Source organism: Oryzias latipes, chromosome 7 (assembly GCF_002234675.1).
Source record: "Oryzias latipes chromosome 7, ASM223467v1".
Lineage (NCBI taxonomy): Eukaryota > Metazoa > Chordata > Actinopteri > Beloniformes > Adrianichthyidae > Oryzias > Oryzias latipes.
The window spans coordinates 33,575,615-33,586,776 of record NC_019865.2 but is presented as its reverse complement, the minus strand read 5'-3'; the positions used below and the strand labels follow the sequence as shown (position 1 = coordinate 33,586,776).

The 11,162-nt window shown below is 43.9% G+C and overlaps 1 protein-coding gene across 3 annotated transcripts; it reads right to left on the bottom strand.

Annotated features, from left to right (window-relative positions):
- Positions 1–302: 302 nt before the first annotated feature.
- Positions 303–10,930, bottom strand: renbp (renin binding protein). Of its 3 annotated transcripts, none has more exons than XM_023957098.1 (11): positions 10,732–10,930; positions 9,108–9,240; positions 8,963–9,038; positions 8,801–8,876; positions 8,067–8,245; positions 5,574–5,801; positions 4,725–4,806; positions 4,468–4,643; positions 4,264–4,395; positions 3,888–3,975; positions 303–439 (listed from the first exon to the last, which is right to left on the bottom strand). In XM_023957098.1, exons 2-11 carry the CDS (start codon positions 9,206–9,208, stop codon positions 363–365), a joined length of 1,215 nt encoding a protein of 404 aa, XP_023812866.1. In that variant the 5' UTR covers positions 9,209–9,240; positions 10,732–10,930; the 3' UTR covers positions 303–362. The 3 variants fall into 3 exon arrangements, with proteins under 3 accessions (XP_023812866.1, XP_023812867.1, XP_023812865.1); XM_023957099.1 differs by having other exon boundaries at positions 10,707–10,903; XM_023957097.1 differs by lacking the exon at positions 10,732–10,930 and adding an exon at positions 10,498–10,627.
- Positions 10,931–11,162: the final 232 nt, after the last annotated feature.

Sequence of the window (11,162 nt, the reverse complement as noted above, 5' to 3'; positions counted from 1 at the left end):
GGGGAGATTTCTAAGGAGGACAGAGTGACTGAACTCTCTCATGGTGACTATATAAGTGGTAGAACTATATAAGAGGATAGACACCCCCATCCTGCCCCAGCAGACCTTGCAGGAGTGAGGTTGTGCATAGAGCACGTGTTGTCCCCGCCAAACTCTTTCATGAAACCACCCTTCCTTCGTGACAAGTGCTGCTTCTCTGGATAGGTCAATGATAAATAAACACAAAAGTATTTCTGTGACAGAAATGTGAGAAGAGCTTCAGTGCTGCATTAAGGAGGTGCTCAGCAGTGGGACACAAGGAGGACAAGCCTTTGACATCTCTTTATTTATGTTTTGCTGATGTTCAGAATCAGTTGGAGTGTTCATTCATCATGCATTTGGAGCAGATCATCCAGTAGGCGTTCACACATGAGCAGGCAGCGAGGCACATGGAAGAACCCTGAAGGTGAAAGAAGACCTCAGTCAGTGGACACTAGAATGACACCATTGACTGCACAAGAGAACTGGACTGAGTGACTCCTCCCCTATGGCGCTCAAAACAGAGTACCCGCGGACTCCATGAAGCCAAAATCCCATATACGACTTCTTTTTTCCCTTTAGAAGCCCAAAAATAGTGTTTTTAACATGTTCTTTATGCATTTTCTCTGGCTGGCTCTGTCCTGGGCTGCACACTTGAGTCCATCGAGGAGGTGGCGGACAGGAGGATGTTAGCTAAGCTGACATCCATCATGGATAACCCCTCCCACCCCCTGCACAAAACTGTAGAGGCGCTGACCAGCTCCTTCAGCACAAGACTGTTCAGTGTAAGGAGCGCTACCGCAGGTCATTCCTCCCCACAGCCATGAGACTGTACAACACCGTGTCAAAGTGACACTCCACGGTCCCAGGGGTGTTTTTCTGTTTAGTCATTGATTCATTTACTTTTGTTGTAGTTGTTGTTTTTCAATTTTAAATTGTTTTTTGTTCCTGAACAGTTGTTTGTTTTTGTTCTTGGTGTGAACTTCATTAGTTATTTCTGTATTTTGAAAAAATTTGTAATGTTTTTTTTTTTTACAGTTTACATGTTTTGCAGACCGCATGTTTTTTTACACTTTTGCAGCTGTATTTATTTAATATTTATTTCTTTATTTAATAAGAATCTCATTTTTGATAATAATTTTTCATAATAATTTTAGTAATTTGTGATGTCCTTTATTGATGTTATATTATATAGATTATTTCTGAATGTCGTGTTGCTGCCACAGATAAATGAAATTTCCCCATTGTGGGATTAATAAAGTCATCCATCTATCTATCTATCTATCTATCTATCTATCTATCTATCTATCTATCTATCTATCTATCTATCTATCTATCTATCTATCTATCTATCTATCTATCTATCTATCTATCTATCTATCTATCTATCTATCTATCTATCTATCTATCTATCTTAATATGGAGGACATATTTAATGACAATTAAGATTAAAATGGCATTTCTGAGTATTTCTTTATTCAAATAGTTGGGAATCAGGAGCGGTCAAAAAATGCTATTGGAAAAAGCCTGTAGCCAGCTGTGGCTGCTACACACGGCGTGCCATAAGCTCCCCGCTTCACTCCATATTGATGCATCCACTTTCAGACAGATTGATCCATCTTCTTCTTTTCCTTTGGGCTTTTCCCTTCAGTCGCCACAGCCAATCAGCTTCCTCCATCTAACCCTGTCTTCTGCATCCTCTCCTTCAACACCAGGCACCTTCATGTCTTCATTCACTGCATCCATAAACCTCCTCTATGGTCTTCCTGTAGACCTCTTGCCTGGCAGCTCTATCAATAGATTCACTGTCTCTGTCTGAACCATCTAAGTCTGGCCTCTGACTTCATCTCCAAAACCTCTAACATGTGCTGAACCTCAGCATCTTCATCTCTGCTACCTCCAGCTCTGTTTCCTTTCTTTTCCTCTCTAGGTCCAACAGCATGGCAGTTCTCACCACCGTTTTCTACACCTTTACTTCACTTTGAGCTGAAACTCTTCTATCACACCTGACACTTTTCTCCCCCCATTTCAACCTGGCTGCACTTGTTTCTTCCCTTCTTTTCCACACCTCCATTACTCTGGACTGATGACCCTAGATCAGGGGTGCTCACACTTTTTTGGCATGTGAGCTACTTTTGAGTCGACAACGTTTGGGAGATCTACCTGTGTGTGTGTGTCGGTATATATATATATCTTATAAACACCATAGCACATGTTTGTTAGTTATGTTTATTAGTTACATGTTTATTTGAACATTGTTGTTTATATACTGATGATTAAAAACTACACAATAAGATTACACAACAATACTTTTGTATTAACAGATATGGCGTTTTTTTTACAAAGACAGAATGCAGCGTCTATCGTTTGTCATGCTCTGTTGTAAATTGTGCAATGGGGGGAGCGTGGCATTTCAGAGGCGCTGACGGCTGCGTACGAAGCGTGCGCCACGAAAAACACTGCTTCCTTAATAAGCTTGTATTTATCGGGCGAGATCTGCGGAGCCGATAGCAGGAGGACACACACGGGACGGCCCGGGCTTCAATAAACACTCCGGTTGTCTGGAGTGGTCTTCTGCCGGGGAGAAGACGTGCTGCGGGGCAGAAAGCGACTTTCTGATGACAGACAGAACTTGGGCTCTGTGTATTTAAACACGCATGTGCAGTGACGTATGTGTCAAAGGATGTTCGATTGGCCGTTCTGCATGTCAATCAAGTCCCGTACCTCTCGGTGAGGATTTTGATTCGCATACAGATTTTTCGAATTCACCTTACGTAGCATCTCCCTGTATACCTGTCCGGTCTCCTCAGTGTCCCACTTCTTCTTCGCTAGTCTCTTAATCCGTTTACACTCATGGACCCCCTCATTCCATTATCAAGTTTCCTCACCAACTTTCTTTCCTGATGACACAACACTTCTACCTGTGTACCTGATCACATTATCTGTAGTTATCTAGTCATCTGGGAGTAGCTCCTGACCACCCAGAGCCTGCTTTTCTGTATTTGCCCTTTCTTTCTTTGTCTTCTTTATCACCAGAGTCATCCTACACACCACCATCCTATGCTGTCTTTAAACACTCTCACCTACCACTGTTTTGCAGTCACTGATTTTCAAATTACATTGTCTACACAAAATGTAGTCTATCTGTGTGCTTCTACCTCCACTCTTATAGGTCACCCTATGTTCCTGCTTCTTCTCAAGGAAACTTTTTTACTACAGCCATTCCCATCTTTTTTGCTAAATCAACCACCATCTATGTTCATCACCTCCTCATCACCTCTGTTTCCTGCACCAACATGTCCATTGAAATCTGCACCGATGACAACTTTCTTACTTCCAACCACAATGTCTCCTTCTCCTCCAGCTAACATTCTACCTGTGGGGTAAACCCACTAACAACATTAAACATCACACCTTCATACCATAAGTTAAGTTTTCAACAGGAGTTCTACAGAAATTAGCAAACCTGACATTCTTCAGTTTTCTTCAATGTTCCAGCCATCAACCCAAGTGGCTGACTGTTCCTTTGGTTTATGTTCTGTCACCCTTGTGCTATCCTAGCCACTTTAACATTGGGAGATGGGTCATCTAGACCCACTAGACAGTGCTCTGAACCTTTTTTCTTCAATTATTTGTGATCTTCACTGGTGTCCATGGATTACATGAAATCTTTCCACCTTTATCCACCTTTGTCATGGTAGGGAGAACACCTCAATGTAAGGGGGGGGGTCATCTAAGATAGAACAAGGGTTAAACTGCTTTCATCCACTGAGTCAGATGAAGTGAGCACAGAAACTCTGCTGAAGATTCATTTGCATTCCTTCCAATTTCCATTCATTTCTTTGACAATCCCTTTTTCTGCAGCTCACCTTTGAAGGGTCCTCCTTTGAAATCCAGTACTGTGCTGCCCTCTCGGCTCAGATAACCAACCCACTCGCCGTTCTTCTCATCAGGAAACTGTGCAAACCCACAACCCCCAACAAACACACACACCCAACCAGCACACACAGAGAGTTATATAGTTCATTTAATTGAAATATTAAAATAATAACATTTTTTTAAAGGGGGAGTTAGGCTTTGGTGGATTATGAAAGAAACCTTAGGCTGAAAGCAGGGGGCATGTATTCTTTAACATGACTGATTCCCAATCAGTAAAAGCACTAAAATTACAAACTCATTTGTATTTTAACCCACTTAGCAGCTCAGACTCTGAGAACATGGACAGACGTGGGCAGAGAGACTCACGTGGCTGAAGCTGTAGTCGTAAACCTGAAGGAACCTCTGCAGCAGCTCCGGCCTTTTGGTCTGACTGTAGGCCATGAGGAGGGCGATGAGAGCCTCACAGTGGGGCCACCACGGCTTCATGTTCCACTCCAGCTGCCCTAACACAGCAGTTTCATCAGTCCCATTTTACAGAAAGATCCAGAAAACATGATGAAGGTGTCTGACCTGGGTGGGGCAGTGACCATCCACATCCAGAAAGTAGAAAAGGCCGCCGTGCTCTCTGTCCCAGCCGTATTCCAGTGGGAGTTCTATGAACTTCTCAATAGCAGTTTTCTGGATCTCTTTGTCACCGGTCTCTGCACTGAACTGCAGCAAAAACCAGCCCGCCTCCAGAGCGTGGCCTAGATCAGGGGGGAGGAGGCAAAAGATGTTGAAATGACCAAAAGCTTTGGTCAGATGTGTCACACAGCTGGGTCCCGTACCCGGATTCTGCAGACGGCCTGCGCTGCCCGGCAGCTCAGCTCCGCTCTCTGACACGTTCTCTAAGATGGCGGTTCCTGCTCTCTGCAGGAAAAAAGGGGACGTTGACCGACAACAGTTTACAGTACAACATGACTTACTGTGGAATTATTGCACCTGGACTGAACCATCAGCAAAGAAAACTTCAAAGAGGAAATTCTCTGGAACTTGTTGGAACCTAAAATTGTTGGCAATAAAACTAAATAATGGTGAACAGAGCTACAGATATAATGCTAAAATGATGTGTAGCTACATGTTATTGACGGATACATTTAAATAGGCTATAGTTTTCAGAAACTTTACGGCAACCAAAACAGATGAAAATGAGTTTAGATGGAGGGCTAATGGGAACCTTTATTTTTCTTGAATGTATTTTAGAGGCTGATATTTAACACTTTCACTTAATGTATATACTTTGCAAGGAATTCCCCATAGAGATAAAAGAATAAACCTCACTTTATTGTTTGAATAAAATACAAAAGCAGAACACATCTGATGTTAAATATTACCATGGCAACTATGCGGCTGTTGGAAACAAAATAGGCTAACTATTACTGAAACTTTGACTTTTACATAAAGAAGATCTCTCCACGCTTTTTCCCGCTGCAGATGTGAAAAAATCTTCGGCTTTTTCGTAAACCACCAGCTTCAAGACAGTTGCTGCTCTGATAACCATCGTCATCAGTGGTCAGAGTGGACTGTCTCTGCCGCGTCCTATTCTTGCTTTTTGAGCAGGTTCAGCTAACATGTTTGGGTTTACTGAACCTCATCTGCCCACAGATTACAAAACCTTCAATCCCTCATCCACTCACCTGGACATGTTGGAGAATCTGAGCGACACACCAGCTACCAAGCTCCCGGTACTTCTGGGCCGCCTCATGGTCCCGGCCTTCAGTTAGCTGTCGAACCAGACACAGCAGCATCATGGGAACTGCCATGCTGTTGGTGGCAACATCTCCTGGAAGGCGGGGGCGGCCCAGACCTGAAGGGTCCACCTGGACCCAGTAGATGAGCTGCTCCATCATCTGCTCAGCTTCCAGCTGGATGTCAGAAAAGGGAGACAGCATGAAAGAGGGCAGAACATTTTACAGCTTCCTCTGCAGCCTGAAGGATTCTGTATCCATGCAGTTTTCATTCATCCTAATCTGTAGGTCTGATTAAAACTGGATGATGCTAAAACACACAAAACTAGATGAACCATTTGAAATAAAATGGAAATGAAAACAAACTGGGTGTGCTCACTGATGCTGCAGCTGGCCTTAGTCAGTCTGAGGAACATCTGTTGTCTGTAGTTCTGGGCTAGAAGCCAGTTTTAGGCATAAAACTTTGCTTTGCTTTAGAGAAATACAGGAGGAACTACGGGTTTGACCCCTAGCTGATTTTGTAGGTTCGCCGTCTTAATTAGAAATTGACAGTCTGACGTCCTGTGGTAGGTTTATTTGAAGAGCGAGATACAAAATCATAATAAAAAAATCAATAAAACAGTTTTAAGGAATTTGTATAGATTTATCTAAATTTCATTGAGGGAAATGAGTATTTCTTCTTCTTCTTGGGTAGTTTTATGGTGTTGGGAAACAACAGAATGGGGCTTTACCGCCACCACCTGGTGTGGAGTGTGGGTTGAGGACTTTATTATATGAACAGATTCGATAAGTTCTGCCTAAGGCAATTTATTCCTGCCCCATCAGGCATGAATACCTTCAAAATGGACAGTGGCTCAGGTGGTTGAGCGGGTCGTCCAATGATCGAAGGGTTGGCGGTTCAATCCCCGCTCCCACCAGCCAAAATGTCATTGTGTCCTTGGGCAAGACACTTCACCCTCCTTGCCTCCAATGTGGCTCCACTGGTGTGTGAATGTGCATGAATGGTCCCGGTGATGGTCAGAGGGGCCGTAGGCGCGAAATGGCAGCCACGCCTCTGTCAGTCTGCCCCAGGGCAGCTGTGGCTACAACCGTAGCTTACCATCACCAAGTATGAATGAGGAGTGAATGAATAATGGACATAATGTAAGCGCTTTGGGTGTCTTGAAAAGCGCAGATAAATCCAATCCATTATTATTATTATTATAACTGTTTGATTACCACAAAACCATTAGCAAGAAGCTTGGGCTTAAAGTGGTAAATGGCGTATATTTTATAGCGCTTTTCTACCTACAAGGCCCAAAGCGTGTTACAGTCACAGTCCCATTCACCCATGCACACACACATTCACACACTGGCGCCAACCTCCCACCAGTGGCAAGGTGGGGTTCAGTGTCTTGCCCAAGGACACTTTGACTCATGGGCGTGCAAGGAGGGAATCAAACCTGCAATCTTACAATCATGGGTCAACCGCCCTACTGCTGCACCACGGCCGCCCCTAAATGACAACCGTTGGTACAATTGGGACAAAATACATGAACATGAGCATCAATCCACCTATAGGTCTGGGGCTCCAAAAAAGATCTCACCTGGTGGGGTTTCCATGATCAGAACAGTGAGACAACACGGCAGGAGTTAGCTGATAATCTCAAAGCAGCTGGAACAAGAGTCACCAAAAAAACCATTGGAAAGACTTGACGCTGCAATGGTCTAGAAAGTCCCCCTGCTTAGGAAGGCACATGTGCAGCCTGCCTGAAGTTAGCCAATGATCACCTTAATGACTTAGAGAGTAATTGGGAGAAGGTGCTGTGGTCTGATCAGACCAACATGGAGCTCTTTGGCATCAACTCAACCCGCTGTTTGGAGGAAGAGCAGAGTTGCTAAGTGACCACCACCACATCTGAAGGATTTAGAAAGCCTTGGCAAAGAAGAGTGGACCAGAATTTCTGATGATATGTGCAGAAACCTGCTCATCAACTATAAGAAACCTCTGTGCTGCTAATAGGGGTTTTGCCATAAGAGTGTTCAAAGACATCATTCCCTCAGTGCAAATGCATGTATGTAAATGATTTAAAGTGAATTCCTTGATTTTCTTTAATCTGTATCTTTTACTGTTAAAATGAACCGACCATCAGGACAAATTGACAGACTGTCGATATCTTCTTAAGTGGGCAAACTTACAAAATCAGCAAGGGTTTAAATACTTAGTTCGTCCTCTGTATATATTTATTCTCTAAACTCAGGTCCTCTGTGAAGATTTCTAATAAGTTTACAAACAGAGCTGGTGCTCCGTCTGCCTGCTTCTTGGGTTGCAGAGACCCTTGAGGGAGACCCTGGAGGTAACTTTCTGTCTGGATGTCTTGAAATTCCACCAATCCTGAAAGACTATAGAAATCTCTCATCATGACTAGAACATGAGAGTGGATCAGAGAGTCCTGTTGGCACCTGCATGTCTTGATCAGCAATCACTCTGCTAAGCTCATCCATGGCCATGATGTAGAAACACTCGCTGAAGATGCTCCTCTGAACTTTGACTGCTTTGCCGTCTCTCGTTAAGCAGAAAGCACATTTCCACGGAGAGCTGGAGCTGGACATACGAGCAAACTTCCTCAGGAATGCTGCTCCTAAGGTCCAGAGGGACAAGAACCAGGTCAGTAGACAGAACTCTTTGAAACCCCTCCAGAAGCTTCTATGCTTGTGTCTGCTGTCAGGGAACTAAAATACGCTCTTTTCCTCCTGTCATAACTGGCTCAGATAAAGGCCATGACAAACAAGAGGGAGACGGTAAGGCTTAACAAAAGTTTATGTCAAACAAATATTTAACCCAACTAAATATGCAAAGAAATGTGAAGGGGCTGTTAAAGGCTATAGAGTCAATTGCCAGGTGGGAGACAGAGAGACCCTACAACTCCCAGCAGCTTTTATACCCTGTATGGGACTGGGACTGGGACTGGGACTCCAGCTCAGCCAAGACCGAGGCCGAGAGTTCAGTCATCCAGAAACAAGCTGCACTGTCAGTGGTGAAAAAACCTCTGATGGTGGTTATTAATCACTTAAGTCGTCTGAGGCTACGCCCTGCTCCTGAAAACTCCACTTTCATTAAATGTTCCAGCTCAGTCATTATGTAAACGCTGAAAACAGACATTGGGCAGAACACACTCATGAAGAGTCAGGCTCACCAGCTTTGGCTGCTTCCAGAATTTCAGGTCTGTGGAAACGTTCCAAGGTTCGGTACAGACGACAGTACATCCACACCTGTGAGAGAACAGGGCCGCTTCACGCTGCAGCTTCATCAACCCAGATCTCACCTCAGACGTACTTCATCTACCCTGCAGCCTCACCTGTCTGCCCTGCAGCCACACATACTTTAGGTCATCGTAAACCTTCCCGTCTCTCCCAATGCAGGTAAAGAATCCCCTAAAAAGCAATCAGAGTCAGACGTGCTGCACTGGTGCCTCCACCAGGTGATTCGTGTTACTGCAGTACCCGTATTCAGCATCATGGGAGTGTCTGAGCCAGAAATCCACCACGCCATCCAGCTGTGCAGAGATGTGCTGACGACATTCCTGCAGCTTCGTGGCAGACATGACATCCAGCAGTTCCAGGATGAGCTGCTGATCTGCAAGAGAAATGTTCATTCTAAGAATGCACTTTCATGCTCACAGTCAGCCCAAAACGCTGAGCAGGAGGCAGACAGATGTCTTACATTCTTGCATCATTCCCAGCTAGCTGTTTCTTTAAAAAAAAAAAAAAACATTTCAATGTTTTATCCTTAGTGTTTCAAAGTCTTCCAGTATCCCCTTAAGTACGTCTATAACCTCTTATAAGGTAAATTACTGGCATGGCCTCTGAGGTCAGCTCAAACTTTTAGTCCCTAAGCCAGGAGCGTCTTCAACAGTGGGTCACAAACTGCACAAAGCTCTGCACTTTGCCCCCCAAGATAAGAACGACTCATCTGAAAAAGGTTCTTTAACTCAACTAGAAAGCTGCTGGGTTCACTGTTCAGTTTGTTTAAATGTCACTGTAGGTCAAGTGGGCTGCAGCCCCCTGCAGCTCTGCCTTCCTAGTATTTGTTTTAGTTTCACAGTCCTAAAAACCTTTATTACACATTGATCCCAACATTCTAACCACTGATGTTATTCACACATATTTAAATGTGACCAGCACAAAAACCAATGGAAATGTGTCTTCAAGATGCACATTGCTCCATTTGTCCACACATATTTTAGAAATTGAGTGCAAATAAGTCGACTCTTTTTTTAAGCATGTACTTTGTACCATTCTGACCTATAACGTCCTGATAACCTGTATTATTAACTGAAAGTTCTCTCCTGAAGGATTGTAAAGCATGCATTAATACTTTTATAAACTGTGATGCCAAATTACAAAGATTCATTGTTTCTTTTAGATATATCCCCATTTCATATTTGTTTTCTATTTCAAATGATGTTGCATTTATCCTTTACTTTACACCACATTAAATGTTTTCACTCTACAGTCATTTGAACAAATCCCAAAAGTCATTGTTCTCCTATTAATGTTCAACCAGTGGAATTTTCGCGTTTGCTCTCTTTTTTTCAGTATACTCTTCCTGTTTGGAGACAGGATCTTTGAAGGAAACTGAGTCGCAGTTTTATTTTGCTTAGATCTGCATTTCTGAGAAATAAAAGGCGCGTGCACCGTGACACGCGATCACGCCAATTTAAAAAGTCATCATTCAGCAAAAAACTTTGATTTTTCAAACTTTCTGTGTTTTTTAAACAAATCCTGAAAATCATAAAGGAAAAGCTTCAATTTTTTAAATCAACTTAACCCTTGTGCTATCCTATGGGGTCCAGATGACCCCCCCCCCCTTCCATTGACGTGTTCTCCCTACCATGACAAAGGTGGATAAAGGTGGAAAGATTCATGTAATCCATGGACACCAGTGAAGATCACAAATCATTGAAGAAAAAAGCTTCAGAGCACTGTCTAGTGGGTCTAGATGACCCAACTCCCAATGTTAAAGTGCCTTGGATAACACAAGGGTTAATAAATATCTGTTGGTCACGTGACCGCGAGCTTCTGCCTTCTAGGCGATCCTACATGTTTTCCCGCTGCCGTCACGAACCTTCCTCTGCCGCACAACAGCGGGAGCAGAACCAGAACCAGAACCAGGACCAGGACCGCACCAGATTCAAGAGCGCCGAGACCGAGGAGCAGCTGAGCTGTGCTGGTCATATGACTTCTTCAGGCCACGGCACGTGACAGGGGCGGGAAAATGAGCCCCGCAGCCAACCAGGCAGAGACAGGCTGCTCACGCACAGCAACCCAAAAAGCACAGAAAGAAGCGATTAGAAACCCCCCCCCCCCCCCCCCCCCCCCCCCACAACAGAATCAACAGGCAATCTGTTGCAGCAACCGATCAGAAACAGCAACAAGAGCGTCTCAGGCTGCTGGAGGATCGCTGTCACGTGATTGTTCTTCTGCCTTCTCAGATTCATGAAAAAGGCCTATTAGATTAAAGGGTTTAAGTCTGTTTTCATGGTAAAATAACAGCTC